This window comes from Leptonotus elevatus, chromosome 5 (genome assembly GCF_054856555.1).
Source record: "Leptonotus elevatus isolate MCC_2025b chromosome 5, RoL_Lele_1.0, whole genome shotgun sequence".
NCBI lineage: Eukaryota > Metazoa > Chordata > Actinopteri > Syngnathiformes > Syngnathidae > Leptonotus > Leptonotus elevatus.
In genome coordinates this window covers 11,696,240-11,723,365 of record NC_141243.1, presented here as the reverse complement: position 1 = coordinate 11,723,365, position 27,126 = coordinate 11,696,240, and the positions used below count along the sequence as shown (strand labels likewise).

Below are 27,126 nucleotides of genomic sequence, written 5' to 3'. Positions count from 1 at the left end.
ACACTCTTGACTTCTTCTGGATTATTAAACGATGTTTTTAAGTTCTGTTATATCCAAACATTATTGTGAGTTGTAATGTGTTTACAATAGTTACTAACTACTAAATTTTAGCATTTAAGCAAGTTATGCACAAGATATGAATAGTTACTTTTTTGCACAAGTTATGAATGTTTAAGTTTAAACTTATTTAAAAATCTGGATATTATTGTTGTTTTAACGTTTTCCACGGGATTTATTTTTGAACAAATGAAACTTTGAATAACTGTTTGTTGGATTTATTTCTTCAATTAAAATGGTAATAGTCCAGAATGACCCAAAAAAATCCAGATTAAATTTTTGGGCCTAGGAATTAGGCTTTTATACAATCAGGATTTTTGGGTCGATCAGTGATCAAGTTTGGGGAAAAAACGATACTTGATCACGATTTGATCAGACAATGAAGATTCAAGAAATAGATCTATTAAAACAACTCTTATTTATATTTACTATACAGTTGGCTCAGTTGAATCCATGTATAATTGACACCCATTGAAAGATATTAGAATTGTTTTTCATTTAAACTCCCCAAAAATCTTCAAAAAAGAGAAGCCTCTCCTTTTCTGTTTTGACTATATATGTAATCGCGTCGCGAGAATACAGTAGCTAAACTCGCGTTCGGAATGACCACGGTATATCTCCCACCCTCATTTAGGAAATGTTTGAAGTCAACAGCGCACCTACTTTATTTCCATGCTCGTTCAAACAACACGCCTGCCCGCTGCTCGCATTATTGGCCGAATGTGATCTTTGACCTGATACTCGTTTCCGCGCCCATGCCTCTCCTCTCCACAGACTGCTCCAGCGTGGTGACTCGGGCCGACCTCCAGCGGATGCCCGTGCAGAGACTGCTGGGCGATGGCGAGTCGTACGTGGCGCTGGCGGTGGAGACGGCCCTGATGGGGCTGGGCCAGCAGCGCGTGATGCCCGACGGCCTGTACGCTCAGGAGAAGGTGTGCCGCAACGAGGAACAGCTGCTGGCCAAGCTTCAGGAAGTGGAACTGGAGGAGTCGTTGGTCAAGATCTTCCGCAAGGAGGCCGTCTTTCTGCTCGAAGGTAGGCGGGATTGGTGGGGGGGGGAAATATATGCGAGGAAGCTGGCATTTTTCATCCTTTCATTTTGTGGTGCAAGTAGAGACGTAGCTGACCAAAATGAACTCTTAGCTTTGCAACACCAGGCCCATTGTGTCAGCACATACAGACACATACAACACTGTGTTCATTTACAGTGCCAAATACCACGACAGGGAGGAGTCAAAATTTGACTCCCGTCCCCACCCAAACCCCCATCAGCATCCAAACCGGGGCCTGGTGCGACCACCCACTTCTCGCTCTGTTTCTAATAGCGAGCGCCAGCCACCCGCGCCCCGTTCGGCCCCTGGAGGCCGCAACTCCGCCACCGTGTGATGTGGTCTGCGGTTGTGGGCGTTTAAAATAACCCACCAGGGACGACGGCGTGGGGTGGGACACGATAGAGAGCGCAAGGCCAAGCACGAACATATGGTTTTTGACATCATTGTTTGTTTCAACGCCACGTGGTTAAAACGGACAGACCACTGTCTGACTTTGTCCATGGGTATTTTTGCTATTTTTAAACACATTATTTTCCTCACTACGGGGTCAAAAATATCTCAGCCCACGTGAAAACACATTACGCCAAACCACAGGTGGCGCTAACACACCAATCAGAAACCCGAAGATACTTCCGGAAACAAAAAGCAGACAATCCAGAGTGTTTACCCGATTTTTTTATTTTTATGTATTTGCATTTGCATTCACAAAATTAGTGCGTTGGGTTCATTTAAAGTTCCTTTAACACCACAATTTCTTTTTTTACCTACCCTTACTTGGAATGCCTGTACAGAGGGAATTCCACTCAAAATTTATCAGTAATAAATTTAATAATAATGCATATATTTGTGGAGACAGGGGTCAAAAAATCTTCAGAATTTCACACGTTACTTCATGTTCAAGATTATATAGCTCTTAATATGAAAAGAAAAATGCACTAAACTGTCACCATCTTACAAATGCAATCAATATCACGTACATTTTTTACAGTACAGTACATCTTTTTAATTTTAACTCAATTTTATGATTTATTATGAAATGACTGTATCATGAACAAAAGATACAACCATATTTCTATTAGTTTTATTTTTTGCCACTTTTATGTAAGAGTATAAAAACTTGAAAAAAAAACATGAAAAAAGTTATTGTACATTTTATTGTGCATTTAAAACAGATTTGTGAGTTAACTCGCGATTAATTACGATTACAAATTTTAATCACATATATATATATATATGCACAGACTATTATATTATTCATAACATCACTGTGCTTTCCATTGTGTCTTTGACTGACGCGAGCTTCTGTGCAGCTGGCCCGTACTCCGGCCTCGGGGAGATCGTCCATCGAGAGAGCGTCCCCATGCACACCTTCGCCCGCTATCTCTTCACCTCCCTCCTACCTCATGACGCTGAACTGGCGTACAAAATTGCACTGAGAGCCATGCGGTAGGTGATTTATTTATGTATTTATTTTATAGCTGCCTTTGTTGTCTGCTGAGCAGACACAAAACCATTCTCACCTACTGACATACACTCTGTTTGGGAGGGGGGGGGGGATGACTGAGATCTGGACTTTGGGGACTCGCACCCCATTTAATGCACGCAAGAATGAATGTTAAGCACTTAATCTGTGCTGAGTCATCACCAAACAAATCAGGGGCCGTTAAGCGGTGGAGGAGCACCGCTCTCTGGTGACTCAGCTGCGCCGTTATCCACTCCACTAGCGCACTGGGTCATACATGCACACACATGTGCATAAGCGGTAATGTAATAATATAAATGCACAATTATTATATGTGGTGGTTTTCATTTACACTTTTAATTTCCTGTGCATCCCTCTCATAATGTCATTTGCTGGTTAGAGTGGAGGTCAACTCGAAAAATGTATTTACAGTAATATGTTTTATGCAGTCCCGCTAGTCTAAAGATGGTAATTAATATTGCATTTGTGGACTAAGAATTAAACAGAAACAATCCGCCTGGTATTATCCATCTCAGGGGGCGGCCATGTTGCATTTCGTCACGTGACCAAACCCATAAAACAAGTGAGTTACCTGAGCGCTTCGGCACCGTGATGTCATTTTCAGTCGACAGCAAGTGGCAAAATGGCCGCCGCCCCCAATATTGAGTATAATGGCTGGATTTTGCTGCTTAATTCATATTTCGCAAACACAGTATTAATCAGAATACCGTGCTTACTGCTTAGACTAGTTGGTACGCATACAACATATAAAAAAAAAAAAACACATTTGACTTGACTTTTGACCTTTAAAAATATTGATCTGAACAAAATAACCACTTTGAAACGGATTATTAATTCCGCATAGCAGTGTGCGTGTGTTTGTGTTTGTGTTTGTGTTTGGTTTGGCCTCCGTCCTGCTCGTGCCCGTGTATGATCTCTCTATATTGGGTCTCCCCGTGTGTGCGCGTATGTGCATCCGTGTGTGGACAATGTGTGTTAATCAGACTACGCTGCTGTGTTTTGATGTTGTGACTCACGGGAGCGGGATCAGTGAATATTAATTACATTAATGAGAGTGTAATTAGTGTGGCTGTAATGAGGAAGAGGAGGGGGGCGCATCCACGCACCCACGCGCACACACAAACACACACGTGGGTTTGCATGAAAAAAGGCCAGCAGGAACTGGGAAGCGTGGGAAAAATGTTTGTTTTGTTTTCCCCTCTTTACGGGGACAGCGAACGCACCACACTTATATGTATTGAATCCAATCAAGCACTCACCGGTCGGTGCTTCTCACTCCCCAAACTTTTCCCCGAGTCAGCCTCGCTCACTTGTTACGCCTCCGTACGCCCCGCTGTGGTACGAAACAGGCCGATTTAGAATAATACGGGCCACTTATGGGTGCTCCTGGGAGCCCGGTGGTGTCTACTCAGCACATAATGAATGTGTGTAATGTAGCGTAGTGTAATACGAGAGCATATAGCTCACCGCTCCCACGGGACGGCGGACAGTTAAATATAGGGGAGGAGGTAAAGGAGCCAGGGCTATTTTAATGGCCCCATTATAACATTATCATTGATACATGCAGAGAGAGAGAGAGAGAGAGAGAGAAAAGGGAGACCTTTTCACATGACATGTTTTTTGTGTCGTCTTCATCTGGTTGCCTCACTTGCAGCCATTTAATCACCTGCGTAATGAGACATTGTTTTCCATTTAGTAGAAATTGATCCAAAACGCAATGCACAAATAAATACATTTACAATTACGATTAAAAAAAAAAACTGTTTTAAAAGCAGTTGTAATTATTTAGATTTAAAAAAAAACATTTCATTCTGATTGTTTGAAATAAGTTGGTGTGATCTTGTTGCATGACGAACTGGCTTTGTTTTGACTTTTTTGGGTGTGTTCAGAGGAGAGCGTTGTTGTCGAAGGGAGGTGCACGGCTTCAAAAGTTGGGGGCGGGAGGGTAAACCTCCATATTACCCCAAGGCCACCGTGACAATATTTTTAAAACTTTAACATCCCAATATGGTTGGCACACCAAAATGAGAAAAAAAAAGTAATGCACTGAAATAGAACCAATATGTACAACTTAATATAGCTTTTTTTTTTAAACGCTCTCATTCAGGGATGTCCAACTTCAGTGGTCTAAAACCATTTTTGTTTGTTTAGTATGTTATTTTTTTCCAGCATTTTTTTTACCCCCACAACAAATTAAATACAAATAAAAAAGGTAATTTTCTAGGTAGCAACTTTTTTTAAAGATGGAAGTCAAGTCAAAGTTAACATTGTCTTTATGTGTTATGCGGCCTCGGTAGTCTAAACGGGGAAATCTGATTCCAAAATCCAAAGGGGCGGCCATTTTGTCACTTGCTATCCACTGAAAAGGACATCACAGTAAATAAGTGCTCGGGTAACGAGTCGACCCGTCACAGCTCACCTGTTTTCTGGGTTTGGTCATGTGACGTAAGACCTTAGTCACTGTGATGTCATTTTGCAGACAGATGTGTAAACCAAAACTTCAAAACTCTAAGAGGAAGTAATGCAAATGTGTAATTATTATATGAGGCTGTTTTTACACTTTTAATCTCTTGCGCCCCACGGCAAAATAGTTTATAATATTATAACATATTTGTATCATTAATAAACTGCTGCAAATTAATTTGCAGTTTTCAGAAATGATTATGAAACATTATTTAAAGTGAAAAAAAAATCATCATTTATCAACATTTCTCGACTGCAAAGTGGTGCCACCTAGTTACAAAAATTTACATGTAATTGTTAGTTTTTAAATGAAAATATGTTAAAGTGACTATTGAGGCGCAATAAACATTTGCAAATGTGCTGCAGCATTTATGCTCCTTTTAAGCATGAATTTTAAATGTACTATCGTGCATTGCACTTTTCTACTAACGCATCCTGCCCACAGCGTTGGCAGACCAAAAGCGAGGCCGAGCTTGCTGATTGCCGGAGTTTAAAATAAAAAATGTAGATGAGGAGATGATGATGATGATGAAGAAGAATCAGAATCTTGTTGCTCTTGCACATTTTCCTTATCTGCGCTCCTCCAAAGCCGAATAGCTGAATCCGAAGCGGCTGGTGTTATCACATGAGATTTCCATAGGCGATACGACACTTGCAATGCTAATGAAGCGAGATCCTCGCTATAATCCACAACCTTTGATCCGCCGCATAATCTTTGCCGACGCAGCACTGTTTGTGCTCTCGTTGCGACAATGTTAAAGCAATGACATTGGCTTTAAATTGGGCCCGACACCTCACGCGTTGTACTCGTTTAAAAGTCACATGTTTAAAAACCGCCCCGATACAGATTGTACAGGAGTCCCTAATAAAGTGTCCATCTGAACTCTGCGTATCGCTGTGGCCGATGAAAAGAAATGACAGTCCCAGAAGCGTCCCAGCGTGCTTTATGTACGGACGTGGCTCTTGTCAGCGGATGTGCAGCTTAGCTGATGGATGAGCACTCGAGGAGTGACGAGGGCCGAAGGGTGTTGACGGTCCAGGTGAGGAAAGGACCATGACACACAGGGGAGGGTTGGTTGTCATGGTGATGCTGACCAGATACCTCATCTGAGGGGGATTGGAGTAAAACCGAGAGGTGTGTGTGTTTGGGGGGGGTTCAGATTTGTTGTCTTTGCTGCTTTTGTAGCTGACATAGCTGAAGGTTAGGTTTTTTTTTTTTTTTTGCAGTTCACATTTTGCTTTTTTTTTTCAGTTTTTTTGTACTATTTCTAAACTGCCTTTTTTTTTCTTTTTTTTTACCTGTGTTGTTTTTTTACTTATATTTAAATGTCTTTGTTGAAACATTTAAGTGTGACAAATGTGCAAAAACAACAAAAAATCAGGAAAAGGGTGCAAACAGTTTTTCACACTGCTGTAGGTGTGAATGTGAGTGTGAATGGTTGTTTGTTTTATATGTGCTCTGTGATTGGCTGTTGGCTAGAAGCAGGTTACTTCCCGCCTCCCGCCCCGTCAGCTGGGATAGGCTCTGTTTCACCCGTGAGTTATGGTGCTACAGGAAGTGGCTGCATGGCTGCAGATGTTTTCTACGCAGCCTCCATTCACCATTTTGCATCTCTCAGTAGGGGTCCTACTGTACTTGTGCTTGAGTGAATGCTTGCACAACAGTCCATGGATAGGATGCGGAACAACAAAAGCCCAGTATGGGTTTCCACCCCCAACACGTTGAGGAGGTTATTTTTCACCGGTCCCGGTCGGCCTCTCGAGCTCCCATCCAGTGGAGGCCCTCTGGCTCTCTCTGGTGTAAACCAAACAAAGCGTGGAATGTTGATGAGCCCTCCATCTTTTTTAACCCGGGGTCCTTTTTTCTTTGCTTTGCTGCACCCCGGGATTCTTCCAGAAGGGCCCCCAGTGTAGTGGAGGCTTTTAGCGACTGTTTTTTGGATGGTGTGAGAGGAAGGAACTGTCGCTTGACCATTGAAAGAAAAAGAAAAAAAAACTCAACATTTTTCCAGCAAGTGCAAATGTTCACACTGCTGCATGTATCGCAACCGGGTTTTTATCACCTCCTGCTGGAGTGTGGATGTTTTGTGGTCATGCACAAAATGGAGTGTCTTAAACTCGCCCGTATAAAATGTAATGTGAAATTATAAAACCTAACACTGGCAAATATATTGTAGATTTGTTTTTAACACTAGTGCTCCAAACTGCAAAAAAACAACAAAAACATTTGTCACCACTATCCAAATCAGAGTTATTTGTTCACAAAAAGTTTAGTTGATGTCTATTAAACCAATGAGCACAAAAACAAAAAGTAGAAACTTATTGAAATGAAACCAGTAGTTGCGTAAAGGGGGCACATTGTTAGATAACAGTGCGGCTAAGTTACATAATAGCCACCCACACATAAGAGTTTCTCCACCCATGACATGATCAGCTAGGCTGGGTGAAGCTCCAGAGCCACTTTCAAGTCCCACGTTTGAGCTATGTCACAGCCTGGCTAAAACTGAGAATCACCAAGCGTGGTACATGGTACTTGGGTCCCTCTAGTGGTAAAAAAATTAAATAAAAAAATGACTACCCAAGTTCACTTGTAATTAACTTGTAAGTTGAATGCATTTTATTTCATCTGAGAATGTGTTTTCATTCATTTAAGTCCAATTTCATTTTACTAAATGTCAAATTTGCAAATAATTGCCCTACTAGAAGCAGTTTTAATGGAGGATCATAAAGCATCAACACGTGCACCTCACATTTACATAATCATGAACTCATTGTACATAAATGACTATTTGGTAGTGACATGTTTCAGTGCAAACTTGCTTTGCGTGAGGTTCATCAATAGTATTAGCGTTGGCGACGAACCTAACGTATATAGCATGCTAGCACTAGCGGGATGTGACGTCACACATGAGATCGTTATCAGGCTTCTGCAAAGCTCGCTGATTAGCTGATCATTAGATTCAGCTGAGCTGAAGGAGGGAGACATGAAAAACAGGCTGGATAGTGGCGCTCGATGACCGAACTTGGGCACCCCTGCACTATGCACACCCCCAGCACTGTACATGAACAATGTAAGTCCTGAAACTCACCTTGTGTTGGTAAATGTTAGGAAATACAAGCAAACGGTAACAACGTAGACATTTAGGAGGCTGCATTGCGAGAGAAGCAAAATCAAACACTTTCTCTTAGATTATTTTCAAACACTGACAAAAAACACCATCAATGATATAAACCTAGCAAAAAAAAAATCACCAACATTTAAAATGAGTCGGCGCCAGAGTAATACTTCACTCATTCACTGCCATTGACGGCTATAAACGTCAAAAATTCATTTTAACTATTTCTATTAGTTTAACATTTTTTTTCCACTTTTGTTAACAAGGGTATGAAAACCTAGACTTGTTTTTTAAATTGTTGGGTTTTTTTTTAAAGAAAGATTATTAAAAATTAGGGGCGTCATGCAATTAAAATTTGCAATTGTAATAAATCACATGACTTCAATAGTTAACTCACGATTAATCACAAATTTTATCTGTTTTAAATGTACAATAATTTTCTTCTAGGTTTTCATACTCTTGTTAACAAAAGTGACCAAAAAAAGTTAAACTAATAGAAATAGTTCAAAATAATTTTTGCCGTCAATGGCAGTGAATGAGTTAAGTATTCCAGCTAATAACAGAATCGGTGCGACTGTGAATATGCGGGCATGGACTGTATGACTCATTTATTAGAACAACCAAGCATTTTCCAGCAAGGGCGAATGTTGACAGTAGCGCATACCAGCAACAGGGTGGTTATCGCCTTCCCACTTGAATGTTAGTTGTGCTGCAGAAAGTGGAATGTTTTCCGACGTGTCTTCATGCCGGACATCATCACATGCGGTGGAATTGAAAGTTGGCATTTAGCATCGCGGCGCTTTTTACCAGGCTGCTTTGATGTGTTCCAAAAGGGCAGGTCTGCGTGCGTGTGTGTGTGTGTGTGTGTGTGTGTGTGTGTGTGTGTGTGTGTGTGTGTGTGTGTGTGTGTGTGTGTGTGTGTGTGTGTGTGTGTGTGTGTGTGTGTGTGTGTGTGTGTGTGTGTGTGTGTGTGTGTGTGTGTGTGTGTGTGTCGGTATTTGTTTGATGTGTGTCCAGGCCCTGTGCGGCTGGAAGGTGAATCCCTTAATTTCCCCGCGGACTCAATTAGCTTTGTGATTGGTGGAGAGGAGGCCAGGTTGCTGCCTTGTGAAGCCGAGGAGACCTTTTGAAAAGTGAACGGTGGAGCAAGAGTGAAGCGGAATAGGAGATGAGGGCCCGCCCCCTGTTGCCGTGACGATGATGAGGATGATGAGAGGGTGAGGCTGCTCCGTCCGCAGCAGGTGTTGCTTGGCTCGGAGTTGATTAGAAGCAATTAGAGGGGAGAAAATAGTCACTGCCTGCCTGAAGTTGGGCGTGCGTTGCAGGCGCAGGCTAACTGTTAATCCCCCCGTGATCACGTTTGCATTTTCAAGTCCCTTTCAAAAGTCTTCACGGTTTCCTTCTCTTGATTCATTCATCAGCCACGCTGAATCCAGCAGATGTCTTTTATATTTAATACAGAGTACTCGAGACTTGATATGAAGTTGTCTTTTAATCTGTAAAAGTCTTGCTTCTCTTGTGAGTCGCCATCTGAATTTCAGTTCCTGCTGAATCTCTTTGTGTACTTCCGAGTTCCTTTTCCTGTTGGCTTGCTCTTCTCAGTTTCTGTTCCTGTTGTCTCTCTCTGTTTCCCGCTGACTTTCTGATCCCGCTTACTCTGTTCACATTCCTGCTGGTTCTCAGTGCGGCCTTCTGAGTTCCTGTTCCTGCTTGCTGGCTCGGTCTCCTTTATTCTGAGTTTGTGTTCTTTCTCATGCTGGCCCACCCTGAGTTTCTGTTCCTGCTCCTGCTGGCTCTGTTGCTGTTCCTGCAGGCTCACTCCATTTCCTTCTGAGTTTTTGTTCCTGTATGCTCTATTTGCGTCCTGAATTTGTGTTCCGTTTCCCATTCGCTCTGTGACTCTGAATTTCAGTTTCTGCTGTCTCTCACTGTGTCCTTTTGAGTTCCTGTTCCTGCTGACGCTCTCTTTATCCATCTGTGTTAGTCCTATTGTTGGCTCTGTTTCCTTCAGAGTTTATGTTTCTGTTCCTGCTGACTCTCTTACTGTCATTCCGAGTTTATGTTCCTGTTCCTGCTTAGTCTCTCTGTGTCCTTCTGAACCCCCGTCCCTCCCTGCTGGTTTTGTCTTCGACCGTCTAAGTTTCTTTTCCGTTCCTGCTGAGCCTCTCTGTGCTCATCAGTTTCTGTCCTGCTTGTTCCTGTTCCTACTGCCTCCCTCTTTTTCCTTCTGACTTTCTGTGTGACTGTTAGCTCTCAATGTCATGAAAGCAGCTTTATAAATTCTGCTTAGCAACAGGTGTAGAAAATATAAATCAAAAGTTGATCTTTTTGGATCTAATCGTGTGCTTTTGTCTCTCCATTCAGGTTGCCCGTGTTGGAGTCGACGGCATCGTCGGGCGACCTGTCCCGGCCTCACCACATCGTGTCGGTGGTGCCCAACCGCTATCCGCGCTGGTTCACGCTCAGCCACATCGAGTCTCAGCAGTGTGAGCTGGCCTCCACCATGCTCACCGCGGCCAAAGGTGCGCACATCAGCACACATGTAAACACTACATGGGACAAAAGCATTGGGACAAAACGTTCGTGCTCAAGGGCAGCGGTGGCGAGAGTAACCAGAAATTGTACTCTATTAAAGTACTACTGTATTACTTTAGAGCAGTGGTCTGTAACCTGTGGCCACACGTGAGTCTTTAGTCCGTCTCCTGTGAATTTAGTGAAATTAGTAGAAATTATTATTTTTTTAGATAAAATATTATTTGAATGAATTAGTGATGAAATGAAAAACAAATAATTAAATATTTAAAAAGTATATTCAAATTAATTCATGATGAAATGAAAAATGAATAATTAAATATTCAAAAAATATGTCAGTCCACAAACTTTTACGTTATCAGAAAAAGAGAGACAAAAGGTAGATGAAATCTAACTTTAAAATTTCCAAAATTAGAAAATTACCATAAAATGTCCATGAAATTGCCAAAAATGTCAGAACTGAATTAAAAAAAAGCAGAAAAAAACCCATTCAAAAAGTAACTAGAAAATGTCCAGAAACAAAGCTGAAAGTTACCGTAAAATGTACACAAAATTGACAAAAATATCAGAGAATTGATTTTTTAAAAAGTAAAAAAATAGACATAAATGTCCAAAAAAGGAAAAACAGAGGCAAGGAAATTACCATATGTCCATACAATTGCAAAAAAATTGACAAAAAGGCAGAAAAGTCTAAAAATGTATGAAAAATTACCCTCCCCCAAAAAAATCAAAAATTAGAAGAAAAAGAATCTCAAAGTATTTGATGCTGCATTTTTTTTCTGTAGCGCTGTAGTTCTAATTAATTAGCTCTTGGGCCCCATTAGACAAACACAAATGCACTATTTCGTTCATGAAAATGTTCAAATGTTTTGCAGCTCCAGAAAGATTTTGTCATTATGTATTTGTCTTAAAACAACTCTTTTGACAGTAGATGTTGCTGACCCCTGCTTTAAGTAATATTACTCAAGTAAAAGTAGCGCTCAAAATAATGACTTGAATAAGTTTGACCTGTGACCTGCTGTAGCTCATCCTCGAGATGTTGGTTTGGGTTCTTCTGACGTGTCAGGTGACAGCCGCAGGCTGGAGACGGTGCTTGAGTCGATTCAGAAGAACATCCACTCGTCGTCTCACATCTTCAAACTGGCGCAGGACGCGTTCAAGATCGCCACCCTGATGGACAGCCTGCCTGACATCACGCTGCTAAAAGTTGCTCTGGAGCTGGGACTGCAGGTAACTGCACCACAGTACCAAAAATGAAACGCTGCTCGTTAAGTCTTGTACCATATTTATCAACTGTTACTTATTCTGTTTTTTTGTCCTGACCAGGTGATGAGAATAACGCTGTCCACGTTAAATTGGAGACGGCGGGAAATGGTGCGCTGGTTAGTCACATGTGCCACTGAAGTTGGTAAGTCAGCTCGTCCGCTTCTGTTGGGAAAGTCCTTTTGTGGCAGTTTTACGATTCAGGAACTAGATTTTTTTTGTGCCAGTCCAGCCCTGGCTGATACTGATACCACTAGTACTTTTGTTACATAAAATGACATAACTTTAACTTTAAGATTAATTTCAATTTCAATTAGTTTAGCATTTTTTCCCACTTTTGTTAACAAGAGTATGAAAATCTAGAAAAAAAAAATGTTTACATTTTGAACAGATATATTAATTGTGAGTTAACTAGTGAAATCATGCGATTAATTACGGAAAAAATTACGCCCCAAATTTTTTAATAATCTTTTCTTTTCTTAAAAAAATTTAAATAAAGAAAAAACAAGAAAAGATTATTAAAAGTTAGGGGCGTCAGGCGAATACATTTTTTTTTATCATAATTAATCGCATGACTTCACAAATTTTATATCTGTTCTAAATGTACAACAAAAAAATGTCTAGGTTTTCATACTCTTGTTAACAGAAGTGGGAAAAAATGTTAAACTAATACAAATAGTTCAAATGAATTTTTGACGTCTATAGCCGTCAGTGGCAGTGAATGAGTTAAAGAAAGACCTATATAACCCAATATAGCATTTCTCCCCTTTAAGATCGTATGAAATTAATGGCAATTTTCTGTCCTTTTAACCTCTAAGGTGAGCGATCCGGGACACGGCATTTGTTTCTGTTGACCACCTCTTATGTGTGTGTGTGTGTGTGTGTGTGTGTGTGTGTGTGTGTGTGTGTGTGTGTGTGTTTGCGTCAGGCGTGTACGCGCTGGACAGCATCATGCAGAGCTGGTTCACCCTGTTCACCCCCACGGAGGCCACCAGCATCGTGGCCACCACGGTCATGTCCAACAGCACCATCGTGCGCCTGCACCTGGACTGCCACCAGCAGGAGAACCTGGCGTCGTCGGCGCGCACGCTGGCCCTGCAGTGCGCCATGAAGGACCCGCAGAACTGCGCCCTGTCGGCCCTGACGCTCTGCGAAAAGGACCACATTGCCTTCGAGACAGCCTACCAGATTGTACTGGACGCCGCCGCCACGGGGATGAGCTACACGCAGCTGTTCACCATCGCGCGCTACATGGAGCACCGCGGCTACCCCATGCGCGCGTACAAGCTAGCCACGCTGGCCATGGCGCACCTCAACCTCAGCTACAACCAGGACACGCACCCGGCCATCAACGACGTGCTGTGGGCCTGCGCGCTCAGCCACTCGCTGGGCAAGAACGAGCTGGCCGCCGTCATCCCCCTGGTGGTGAAGAGCGTCAAGTGCGCCACCGTGCTGTCGGACATCTTGCGCCGCTGCACGCTCACCACGCCGGGCATGGTGTCGGCGCTGCACAGCCGGCGGAACTCGGGCAAGCTCATGTCGCTGGACAAGGCGCCGCTCAGGCAGCTGCTGGACGCCACCATCGGGGCCTACATCAACACCACGCACTCGCGCCTCACGCACATCAGCCCGCGACACTACAGCGAGTTCATCGAGTTCCTGGGCAAGGCGCGCGAGACCTTCATGATGGCGCACGACGGACACATCCAGTTCACGCAGTTCATAGACAACCTGAAACAGATCTACAAGGGCAAAAAGAAACTCATGATGCTGGTGAGGGAGCGCTTCGGGTGAACTCCCGATACTTTTCTACGCACTCGAGTCTGCCTTTTTTTTGTTTTGTGGAACTTCCGGGAAAGAAAAACACAAAAGAGAGGGAGGACGTCGAAATGAAGCGGTGAAGCGGAAAAGGAAAAAAAAAAAACTCCACAGAGCCACACGCGGTATTATTGTTCTTGCTGTTGTTCTCGTTACAAACATTATCGCTATTATTATTATTATTATTGATAATAATATTATTACTACTACGTGTACAGAAGTGTTGTTTTTTTTTCACGAGAGGAAATTTGTCACGTGAATGTTGTGCGTCTGCGTGGGTGTGAAAGGAGAACAACGTTTTGTTTTCAAACATCTGTTTCTTTCTCTGTTGAGTTGGACGGGCGCATCTCAATACATTTGAAGAGCGGAGAAAATGGAGTCGTTGAATTAAAAAGTCAATTTGAGATTTGGTACACTTTTTTTCTCATTAGATAATCAGTTAATAGTCGTTTTGTAAATAATACAATGAAAAATAGCAGTATAATTCAGATTCCATTTAACTAATTTAATTTGATGTATTTTACTAAATAATTGATTACATACGATCAAAGTAATTAGTGTTTTTTTATTATTATTAAATTTACCCATTTTACATACTAATTTTAGTTGTTTTTTTTAAACATTATCAACAAATGATTTGACCCAATCTGTCTTCTTAAAATAAAAAGCCATATAAAAACCATTTTACACAAATACATTTAACATTTTAATAAGTAATTGAGTACTTATAATAAAAGTTGTGCTTATTATTGAAGTTAACTATTTTACAAATTATTTTATTCTTTTATTTAATTTGTATTTTTTCATCATCCTCAAATGATTTGACCCAATCTGTCCTTTTAAAATTAAAAAGAGCAAAATAAAAATTCCACAAATACAGTTAACATTTTAATAAGTAATTGATTACTTATCATTAAAGTAGTTTTTTTGTTAACGTTTACCATTTTACTCATTATTTTTATTTTATTGTTTTTCACCATCCACAAATGATGCCCTTTTAAAATGAAAAAGAGCCAAATAAACAATTTTCCACAAATAGATTTAACATTTTAATAAGTAATTGATTACTTATCATTAAAGTAGTTTTTTTTTGTTATTGACGTTAACTATTTTACTAATTATTTTTATTCAATTTGTTTTTCATCATCCACAAATGATTTGACCCAAGCTGTCCTTTTAAAATGGAAAAAAGCTAAATAAACAATTTTACACAAATACATTTAACACATTTAACATTTGTTAAAAGTAATTGATTACTTATCATTAAAGTAGTTATTTTTATTGACATGAAGTATTTTACTAATTATTTTATTTCAAATTTTTTCATCATCCACAAATGATTTGGCCTAATTTGTCCTTTGAAAAAAATAAATACGGCCCTTTAGCACAAAATTTGACAGTCGCTTTTTGAATTGAACCACCGAAACATTTCTTCCATTTTCCCATGTGTTGAGATGCACCTGCATGTGGCTGACAGCCTTCTACAGTTAGCGCTCATGTTGTTAAAAGAATAAAAACACACAAAAAACTGCATCCTCGGAAGAGAAACTAAGGCTTTAAAACAGACAGAGCACCTCCCCTTTGGCCCCCGGGCCCCAACAGGGGGCGCCAGGCAGCACTGCACAGCTTTAAAAAGAAAAAGAAAAGAAAAAAAAGCCGCCATCAGCATTTTTCGAGCACTTGAGAAGCCATTAGTTTTCTCTTAGCGCCAATACGCACGACTGTGCTCTTAGCACCCACCTGTGTAATGTGACGCATGCAGCTATCTGCAGCCGTGGCACATTAGACTTAATCCAACCTGGGTTATATATGAACAGTAGGTACACCTGCATAATCCAATACAAGAGCCGTATCAAAATTCCAGGTTTTTGTCCTAATGGACAATGTCAGAGAGATGTTTATTATTATGACTGCAGCTTGCAGACTGCATTGTCGTGAGCTGTTTTGAGAAATTGTGGGTTGTTGTTTAAAATATAACAGTGGAAAACAAACATAACATTTGGACAGACGGGATTTAGCAGATATTGTGCAAATACACTGAAAAATTCACACATTTCGGATTGGATGAATAATTCACCTGTTTAGACCAAAATCCTATTCTGATCATTTGTTTCCTCAGTTTTCTTACACCACTCACAAATGAAGTATGTATCCGGAAATGTGTAGCTTTTTTTTTTTGCAAAAACATGAAAACTGTCAAGGTCCGCCCTCTTGTGGGCGTGAACAACATAGCTGTTGACATGATGCCGCAAGTCCGTTAATGCCATATTTGGGCATCGTTTAGTGGCATGGAGAAGCTTGCCATTGATTCTCTTGTCAAAAATATCCAATATTTCTGCTTTTGTAAGTATTTGGACTGAGAAACGCAATCATCCACCTATTCCAAGCAATCAGCACATTTGTTTATTAATATTATCAATTAGTGGTGCGTTAATTTGTTAGTTTTTTAAAGTTTTTTTTTTTGTAGAAACAATCTCAAAATCTGTATTTGCATGTCTGTGTTGTACAGCAACTAATTATTGTTGTTGTTTTTTAGCCAAAACAAAAACATTGATGCATGACAGAAAAGTCACAGTTTTTTTTGTTTGTTTGTTTTGTTTGTTTTGTAGAAAATTTCACAAATTATCTGGAGTTAAGTTTTTATTTTTATTTGTAAAAAAAAATTATGTATTTTTTTTCTTTTCTTTTTTGTACACCATAACTATAACAATGAATTGTGTCTTGCAGGAAAAAGTCATCACATTTTGCAGATGTCTTTAAAAACATTTAAAATGCCATTAACTCATTCACTGCCATTGACGGCTATAGATGTCATGTCATAAATTCATTTGAACTATTTCTATTAGTTTAAAAAAAAAATCCACTTTTGTAAACAAGAGTATGAAAACCTATTAAAAAAAATTGGGGTACATTTAGAACAGATATAAAATTTGTGATTAATTGTAAGTTAACTAGTGAAGTCATGCGATTAACTACGATTACAATTTTTAATCACCTGACACCCCTAATTTGTAATATTTTCTTTCTTTTTTTAAATATTTTTAAATAAATAAAATAATTGTAATTATTTTTTTCAAATTTGTAATCTCTTTTTTTAAAAGAAAAGATTATAAAAAATTTGGGTTTTAGGCGATTACCATTTTTAATGGTAATTAATTGCATGACTTCACTAGTTAACTCACGATTAATATTTTTTTTATATCTGCTCTAATACCATAAAAAACAATTCTAGGTTTTCATACTCTTGTTAACAAAAGTGGGAAAAAATGTTAAACTAATAGAAATAGTTCAAAAATAATTTTTGACGTCTATAGCCGTCAATGGCAGTGAATGAGTTAATAGCAAAAATTGTGCCCCCACTGGAATGTGTGAAAACTCTTCATACCCAATATAAATTTGCAAGTTTTACTAAATCCACTGACCTTGTTAGGGAAAATATGCCTTCAAACAAACAAACAAACAAAAATCAACCATAGTTGACTTTTAAATCGGCTATAACAGGCAAAAATCTTTTTGACAGAATTCATAGCCAACATGAATTGGACTGTGCAGGTGTCCTATTGTTATGTTCAATGAGTGAGGCTGTGCTGAAGGGGGAGCGACTACCTCATTGATGCAGTGTGGAACCTGCTCCCAGCGGAAACGTGCTGTCACCGAGGATATTTGTGGCACATAATACAACAGGCAGTGTTCGTCATTCGCTCTTATCCCTGCCCCCTGATTGGCTACAAGCAGGCGCGTCACTCCCCCATCTCATTTCCGCCATTTTTATTTTTTTTTTATACCCCACCCCCCTTTCCTTAATAGGCCAGTGTCATTCATTTCCCTGTGTGTGTCATTGCAATGAGACTTTCTACTGTTGAGAAAAAAAAAAATGTGTGCAAGCTCCACTAATTGTCCACCGGAACGTTCTCAGGGATTTCATCTTTTCCTCCACAAGAAAGAAAGAAAAAAAAGGCGGAACAAAACCAACGACTGACTACATGAAAATGGGAAGAAAAAAAAAACATGAGCGAGCATTTATTGTACTCTGTATATATGCCATAGTATATGTCTGAATATGGAGGATCTGAAAGTATATGTTAACTAATTTATACAGAGTATTCTATGTAATGTGAAATACTTGAAGCCGCTGTAGTTTGCTCTCTCTTTCTCTCTTCTGTCTCCTTTTTATTTGTTTGTTTTTTTGGTTATGTGATGGAAACATATCAGGAGGACAAGACTTCATTCCTGCTGATTAAGCATATAGACCAGGAAAGGAGGTCCAAAGTACTCACTGGGGGGCCAGTAACACATTTTTTTTGTCGCTTTAATCCACACTTCAATTCTTTTCTCATGCAGTAAAATCCGCACTGAGTCTCATATCGCGCACACCCGTCAACAAAGGTCTGTCTGTCTTTTACTCACCATCATTTGTGTGTCTTTATTTTATTTTATTTTTTATTGTGTCTTGACAAAAACAAAAAAAGCAGCCTTTTCTTCTTGCCTTGTCTTAACGCTTTAACGTAACCAAACAGGAGTTCTGTCTAACAACCAAACGCGTTCAAAGGGGTGAGAGGCGAGCCACCTGGGTCCAGCTTTAGTGTCCTTAATTAGTAAAAAAAGACAAAAAAGAAAAAAAGTGAATGGCTGTGTTATTAACTCTTCGTGCTGCTTTTGATGACAAAGCAGCTCCTCACTTGTGTGTTTGATGGTTAAGAAAAAAAGTGCATACGTGGTTGTCCGGTGTCTCGCAACAATTTCCTCTTGAGTCTTTCTAGCTGTTTTTCTTTCTTCGTTTGTGTAGGAAGCTCTCCCCCTTTTTATTTTTTTTATTTATTACAACGACCCATGTATACATGCTTATGAAATTCAAATTTGATACGCTGATATCAATTTATTTATGTAACTAAATCACTGTTTTATAATCTTGTTAATGAGTCAATAATTGATTTTTTTTTTGGTTTCTTTTTTTCCGTTTTGTTTAAATAAAAGTTAATTTTTGAAATGTTGACGTCTTCTGCTGCACTTTTGAGTTTGTTTGTGTATATGATGTCATCAGATGCCAAAGAAATTGAATTGAGCAAATCATAACAATCCCTTTTTTATCCATAGCAATTGTGGAGCCAAATTCATGGGCGGGGGGTGGGTGGGGTGGGGTGGGGTGGGGTGGGGCAGTCCAGCCGCTGCCCTGTCATGTGGAAATGTTATCCCTCACTAGCCCCCCCTTTTTGCTTTGTCGTGTCAGCCGAGCTGCAGGATGACTACATCGCTGCACTTTGTCAGGTGTTTGCCTGCCTGCCTGTTTGTGTGTTGTGTGTCGGGGGGTCTTGAGGGAGCGGGTGGGAACAGGTGGTAGCGGCGGCGGCGGCGGCAGACTTACAGGAGCTCTTGACAGCAGCGAGCTCCCCCGACTAGCAGCAAACCCCCCCCCTCCCCCTCATTAAACATTGACACAAAAACACCACAACTGTCTGTGTGTGAACAGTAATGAGGTGCGCACGCATGTGTGTGTGTGTGTGCGCACGTGTGTAATGTCATCCACCTGCATATCGAAGAATTTGTCTGTTTTGAAACTAAAAAAGCGATTCAGTCAGAAGCCGTGCTCAAATGTCTCACATGACGTGCCAGTGTGGGGCACAATACTGTAGTCTGTGATAGTCCATAGAAGTGTTCACCTGAAGGAATCCATCAGATTAAAAACAACTCTGCTGTCGAAGGCCACGCTTAGGTGTCCGATTGTTATGTGACAGATGCCTGCCTTGGACAGTCGTGTGCGTCTTTGTGTGCATATGCTCATTAATATTATTCATACGGAGTCCAGCTGGATATGATGAATTCACCTGCTTTCGCGGCAGAAGCAACTCTATTGTCAGAAGCCATGCACAGGTGTCCAATTGTTATGACATACAGTATGCCCCCTTGGGACAAAAGAGTCAAACAATCATGCATGTGTGCACTTGTTCAGTAACGTTGCCCATTGAGGTGTTCACCAATGAATGGGGGCGTTTAGCTGTCAGAGGCAACGCTCAGGTGTCCAATTGTTATGTGTTAGATGCCTCCTGGGGATAAAGCAGTCAGACAGAAATGCATATGTGATTCCGTGTTTGTCTGGAGAAAATCACCCGCTTTAGCAACAGCAGCAATTCTGCTATCAGAGGCCATATTTAGGTGTCTAATTGTTATGTGAAAAATTCCTGCCATGCAAAAGTTCCTGCCTGTGTGTGTGCTCTCATCAGTGTTTTCCAAAGAGCTTTCCACCTGAATATGGAGGAATTCACTAGCTTTAGCAACAGCAATACCTCCCTACCATCATGGACCAAACTCAGGTGTCCAGTTGTTATGTGACAGATACCTCCCTTGGAAAAAAAATAGTAAAGCAGTCGTGTGTGCGTGTTAACACCTTGTAAATGTTGAGCTGGATTTTGAGGATCTAACCATCTTAAGCAACAAAAGCAACTCTGCAGTCGTTGGCCATGCTCAGCTGTCTAATTGTTATGTGACATATTTCTTCCTGCGACTGTGTGCAGCGCACTCATTAGTGTGAATTATAGACGTGTGCACCTGGCTTTAGCAACTGAAGTAACTCTCTGCTGTCAGAGGCCATATTCAGGTGTCCAATTGTTATGCACGATCGTGTGTGTGCGCCTGCATGTGTATGACCTGCATTCAGGTCCCTGGCTCACTAGCAGCTGGTAATGACGTCCCGCGGGTGCAAGCGAGCGCAAGCAGGCCTGTCTGAGTGTATACTTCTAATGACATCGTGATCACACGGCGCTGCCTTTCATGCCCAAAAAAAAAAAGAACGGTATGAAATCCAAACCCACGTCGTCATCTCTCGCCTTCCTGCCACATCAAGGCTGACGTTTACTCACCGCAGCTGTCAGTCAGTCTGGCTTTCAACTTTCACCTCTTACACAAAGAGGAGAGTTTGAAGATGGAACAAAAGACTCTTTTTTTTTTTTTTTTTATTATAAAAAAAACCACACACACATAAGTTCCACTGGTTGATGAAGAACGGCCAATATGTCATCATCCTCGTCAGACGGCATCGATGATCACTTCTCATGAAGTCTGCATGATGATGATCGAGGTCGTTCTTCAAGCTGCAGGTGTCATCTTCCTGTCATGTGTGTACTTTGGCAACAAAGTAGACCAGGGAGGTGCACAGAGACTAAGATAAATAAATTGTTTTAATTGGATTGGATTTGGTAATGTGTAGGTTGGAACCTATCCCAGCTGATAAAAGGTAGACTACACCTTGGAATAATTGACAGTCAATCACAGATACGTACATGTAGAGATGGAAAACCCATTCACCATCAAATTCATTTTGTCCCTGAGTGGTCACTGAACCCAAACTGCCTGAACTCAAGTCAGATGACGTTACCATGACACCATCAGTAACCTGATTTTAATTTTTTTACTTGGAAAAAATAAAATACATTTATTTTATTTTTATTTTTTAATTTATTAAAATAAATGTAATATATAATTGTACTTTAATTACTTTAAAATTTTTATGTTTTATTTATTTGAGTAAATTATTTGTAGTATTTTTTTTTTTTATAAAGTTAAAGTGTATTAAAGGGGCCAAATGAAATACTGGAACAATTGCCAAGGGTCAAGCCAACATTCTAACCTCAACTTTGTCTATATTACTTTTAATGTATTTAGAAAAGGCATATTGTTTCGATAAGCTGCTACGTGTGTAGATATGCATTGTTCTAATTAGGAAATGCACATTTTAAACAAAATTACACATGGTCATTCAAATGACATCTTTACACTTTAAAAAATAGAAAATTTATTTGTGCAGCAACCGCCAAATATATCCATCCATTATACATCATACAGTATTATTAGGACCACTGTTGTCATTGATGACAGTCTCTTTTTCATTTTTCTTTAGAAAAATTGTCATTAGAGGGGTTGGAAAAGTCACAAAATATAGCAAAAACGTTGCTAAACTGTCTTAGTCCTTGTTCGCTACCTAGCTTGTACTAGCATCCACGCGTGTGCATATCAATTAAAGCACAACTTTTAAAATAAAAGCGTTTCCTTTCATGGTCACTGTGAGGGCCGGTCTGGATGTGGCCTGAGTTCTGTTTTGAGGCATAATTTAAAATTAAATAAAATTTAGGACCCTCAAGGATTATCTCAGTATATATCAGAAATCCTTAGTATATTGCTGACATAATGTACGAGTTCAATGAAGAATGCTGGTTGATGAATGCAAAAAGAAGAAAAATTAGCATTAGCCTTAGCAGTTGAATGTAACACCCCCCGCAAAAAATTTGCCCTGGGACCCAAGTTTGGGCAACCGTAGCCCGGTGTAAGTGATGTTAAGGTATTCCCTTTGAATTTCAAATGTTTCATGTGGTTCTTCTTGTGCGCTTCAAGCTCGTTAGCATTACACAGCTAACACACACACAAAAAAGGATCACAGGCGCTTGTTCTTCTACACGGGCCCGCAGCAAAGCGTCTTCCTCGTCCTCCAGAAAGCCGCCGGAGTTTGATCTCACCGCACCCCCCCCCACCCCCTCCTCCCACCACCTCCATCTGCCCCGAGGCGCCTGATTAAATGCTAATTAAATCCGTTAGCGCCGCTATCGCCGCCGCTAACTCCTCTCTCTTGCTCTGTCATGGAGATTAATGCCCCTCGTTCATCACGGACTACCTGCCAGACTCGGAAAGACCTCAGACCCCCCCAAAACCCCCTTCCTCTCTCTCCAAGATGAACGAGGGTTTTAAATTTTAATTTGAAAATTGCCCTCAATTACTTGGCCCGGCGACCACTTGGCGAGAGGCGGGGTTACGGCAGCAGGTCAGCGGCCATGATGAGCGATAAGGGGACATTAATAAGAGCCGTGCCAGGGTTCATTTAAAAGCGGACAGGCCGCTTTCTCATTATTGAGCTCCCCCCAGCTTTATTTAAAGGACTTTATTTAAGGCCGGCCCGTGAATGTGTCCTGTAGGACAGACGCTTAAAGCGCCTGACAGAGTGGGAAAGTTACGACCATAACTTACACCCTGAACAGTGAGCGCTCTCACACACACACACACGCACACACACCGGACCCATCTTTTTTTTGGGGACATTTCGCAGGCCGCCGAGCCTCTACGAGCCTCCAAGGAGCCCAAACATGTTTGAACAAAGTTACACACGTCGTTTACTTTTACGCCTCCCACAATCTCCGGCCCACAAATGTTTTAGTGGCTCCAATATCTGTAATGATCATAAGCAGTTGGAGGATATTGAGCGAGAGCTAACATGTCCAACCTGCTTCTACTTTCCCAAAAAAAAATCTCAATTCTTCTTTTTCATTCTGCTAAATGAAAAGGGATGAATTATGACAGGAACCCTCTGTGGAGCAGACTGGGTTCGAGCCAACAAATGGTACGCTCTCCTGTTTAGCCTCCACCCTTGATACCCGAGATGGATTACGCATAGATTTACGCACCTAAGACCAGCCTGACATCCCAAAAATACTGTCACCTCCTCTCCCGCTCCTACCTTTTTTTCTTCTTTTTTTTTATTCCAAGTGTGCGCCGGATGTCCCTGCTGGGGCTTTAAATCTGTCGGCTCGTGTTTAGGATGTCGCTATGAGAGCAGAGAAATGGAGGAAAAGCCCACTTGACTCCTCGTTTTTCCCTCTGCAAATACACTCTGCAGACGTTTTAACTCCGTGTGTAATCTCCAAAAGAGATGACAATGACATGGTAAGAGTTGTTCTGGAACGGGACGCATTCCAACTTTTTGGGGTCCAGGACCCCTTCATAATCTTAAAGCCAATAAATGGTAACTATAGGATTTTTTAAGTTGACATTTCAACCTAAATATCATTCAATTCAATATTTATTCAATGTCGCTAGCTGACTGTCACTGCTTCCTCTAACAACATGGCTGCAGGTAGTTCAAAATTGACAATTCCCCAAATCCGGACATTTCTGCTATTTCCACAACGTAATACTTCATTTCCACGGCGTATTGCGTTTGCCTGTGACTCACATACAAATCAGGCATGTTATAGTAGTAAAACATTTGATTACATTTTCAAATCAAAATTAATCCTTAGAAATCAAATTACAACGATCCAAAGTCTAATGCTTTTCAATGAGCGAAGAGCATCGCTTCCCCGAGGAAGTGGGACATCCGTTCGAGGCAAGACATGTTCATGTGACACAACGTGATTTGGAATAACTGCGTTAATCGGAACAACAAACCGTTTATTGGAATCGGCCATCTTTATTGTTTACATTTGCCTCAAACATTTTGAGGGCGGGACTGGGACACTCCGAGTGGGATGATTCCGACTTCAAACGCAGCATACGGCCGCCATTTTGACTTGTGACATCATTTCGGAATTGTCAATAGCGCAGTCTGTGTTCCCAACATAAGTTCGGTTTCCCCCTCGCAATGTTTTTTTAATTTTTTTAGTATGTGTATGTGCGTGTGTGCGTGCGTGTGAGTGTGTATTCATTAGTTCACCTAAAACCTATTAAAAAATCCCATACCGTTCACCTAAACCGAACACTTCAGAATCCAGCCAGTCGTGAGGCCGTCAGGAGACCCGAGGAAGGACCAAAGAAAAGAAAGGAAAGTGAAATCCAGCACCGACCAGACACCACCCACCGGGCCACCAACCAGAGTTCTTCACCAACCCCAGAAACATCTAAATTCCAACAAAGGAGAGACTGAGAAAAGGAAGGAAGGACAGAAGAAGCCGAGTGAGATCCACAGACATCAGCCTCCACCGATTCAATGACCTGAGGAGGAAGCAGATTGTGTCTGAATTTCGATAGATGCTGGTGTGGTGGATCTGGCATGCATGAAAATCTCCACCAAAGAGGGGAGCCGTCGACCCCTGCCAGGACAGAGCAAGCGCAACACCTCAGGCCGCGGCAGCGCCAAGGGACAACCCCCGCCCCGCAGGGGCCACAGGCCGGAGAGCAAACCCAGGAGCAGGAGCGCCCCCCCAACCCAACACAGCTCGCGCCCCCAACCCAACCCAACGCAGCAGGACGGGGCACTGCAGGCCCGCCAGGCACCCCACCGGTCCACAGCCCCCGCTCCCCCCACGATCCCCCCGCCCCCAGCACCCCCCCACCAATTGGTTTTTATTTGAGGCAGATCTTTTTTCCATTAAAATGTGATTTATGAGGAGGTTAGACCACTGGTCGATATTCAGTTTGTTTATTTTTCCAGTTAACAAGAATTTTTATTTTTTTTGCGATAGTAAGGGCTACAAGTATAGATTGAAATTGTTTATGTGGTAAGTCAGTTGTTGTTAGGTCACCAAGCAAACACAAGTTTGGAGATAAAGGTAATCTACAGTCCAAGATAGCGGAAGGTTTTTCGACTTTAGTCCAGAAATACATAACCGGGGTGCATAACCATAAAGCATGAAAATAAGTGTCTGTAGTGTTTTGTAAACACTGGAGACAAATGAGAGTCTCATTTTCTTCATCATATATTGAGTAATGTATGTTCTATGAATAATTTTATATTGGATAAGTTGTAAATTTGTGCGTTTTGTCATTTTAAAAACGTTTTCACAAACTTGAATCCAAAAGTCAGATTCCGGAGCTATAGACAAGTCTGTTCCCCATTTCGAGATGGGTAAAGGGTTAGGGTTAGGGTTAGGGTTAGGGTTAGGGTTAGGAATGAGGGATTGAGCCCTTCCTCGACCAGGATAGGGGAATTGATCCCTCCTCCTGGAGCGAAAAGGAATCGCACGGTCCTTCCGTCCTTGGTACCTCCCGTCGTCACGTTCCTTCCACTGATGTGTGGGCTGGCGTCTCCGCCCATAGCGGACAACAGTCCACCCACCATCCATCATACTTTTTTTATATATATATATTTGTTTTATATCTCTCAGATTCCTTTTTATGGTAATTGATGTATAATAATGTTTATAATCTTTTATTTAATAGATAGGAGTCTCTTTTGTATCCTATGTAATCACTATCTACAAATATATTTTATTGTAGATGTTATGTATAATTGAATTTTAATCTTTTATTTATTCAATAGGAGTGGCCTTTGTTATATATGTAATCACTATCTATTAATATAAAACAATAAAACAAAAACAATCAAAATTGTTTTTTATAAAAAAAAATAGCTCTAATTCCTATTGAGTATAAATAAATGCAAGTGTGCCTTGACAACGTTTCGGCTCTAAAGGGTTAGGGTTAGGGTTAGGGTTTTAAATTACCTATAGGAAATGAGTAATGTGGGTCCTGGCTTTCAGTAATCTCTGTAATAGGTAGTAATGTTGATTTTGTCCAGTTAATAGAATAATCTGATAAATGTGAGAATTTAGTTATTAAGTTAAATACTTCCCCTAACGAAATAGCAGGCTTTTTCTAAATAAAGTGAAATATCATCGGCATATAGATGAATTTTGTGTTCTGTTACCCCAGAGTGAATTCCTTGAATCGGCAAGCGGCTCGATAAATATTGCAAATAATAAAGGGGACAGTGGGCATCCATGTCTTGTGCCTCTCTGTAGAGTAAAACTCTGAGCTATAATCCCATTAGTAGTAACTGTAGCTTTAGGAGATTCATATAATACTGACACCCAGTGAATAAATGACTTCCCAAAGCCAAATTTCTTTAAAACAGCAAAGAGGAAGGACCAGTTAACTTTGTCGAAAGCTTTTTCTGCATCCAATGATATAATAACTGCCTTTTTATCATGCCGCTGTGACATGCTAATAAGGTTAAAGAGCCTCCTATGTTGCAATGTTTTTTCTAAAACAAATGGAGACTTTAATTCCTGCTAAGAAACACACAACATGAGCTAAACGGGGAAGTGGTAGCCAAGTGGTTAAGGTCATGACCTCCACCCTGGGGATGAGATGTGAGATGCTATGAACCGCTCCCTGGACGTTAAGCAACACGCCACTGATGATTCATTGTCCTTTATTCAATTATGTAGAGTGTATAAAAGTGCAAATATTAATACTATGTGATTACCTGAGGAAAAAAAGACCCCCGAATCCCAGCCCTATGGCACCTAGGGGTTCCGGTGACCCCAGTCTGAGAACTACTGCTCTAGCATGAAGTGCAATCACATGCAATGAGGACGTGGGCCTAAAAAGGAGCAGAAGAGACGAGCTTCCACATTCCCCGGCAGGCTGCTTGATTAAAAGCCTAAACGAGGAGCAACGTGACGTCCCACTCAGTCATCCGCGTCCGCTTCTCTTGCCTCCTTTTCCTCCAGCAGCAGGAGCAGCACGAGGCGCTGAGCGTCCGGCCGACTGGAACAAAGACGGGAAGAGAGCGGAAAAAGAAGGATGGAGCGACAGGAAGGCGAGAGAATGAGAGCATACATCACGGCCCTCGTCGCTGACA

General features: G+C 41.0%; 1 protein-coding gene across 1 annotated transcript in view; it reads left to right on the top strand.

Annotated features, from left to right (window-relative positions):
- Positions 1-18,777, top strand: part of LOC147173694 (zinc finger SWIM domain-containing protein 6-like) — a 77,276-nt gene extending 58,499 nt beyond the window's left edge. Inside the window, exons 9-14 of the mRNA XM_086076531.1 lie at positions 832-1,092; positions 2,420-2,555; positions 10,536-10,693; positions 11,770-11,933; positions 12,030-12,111; positions 12,895-18,777. Coding sequence (XP_085932657.1) covers positions 832-1,092; positions 2,420-2,555; positions 10,536-10,693; positions 11,770-11,933; positions 12,030-12,111; positions 12,895-13,760 — 1,667 coding nt within the window. The 3' untranslated portion in view covers positions 13,761-18,777. The remainder of the gene's footprint in view (positions 1-831; positions 1,093-2,419; positions 2,556-10,535; positions 10,694-11,769; positions 11,934-12,029; positions 12,112-12,894) is intronic.
- Positions 18,778-27,126: the final 8,349 nt, after the last annotated feature.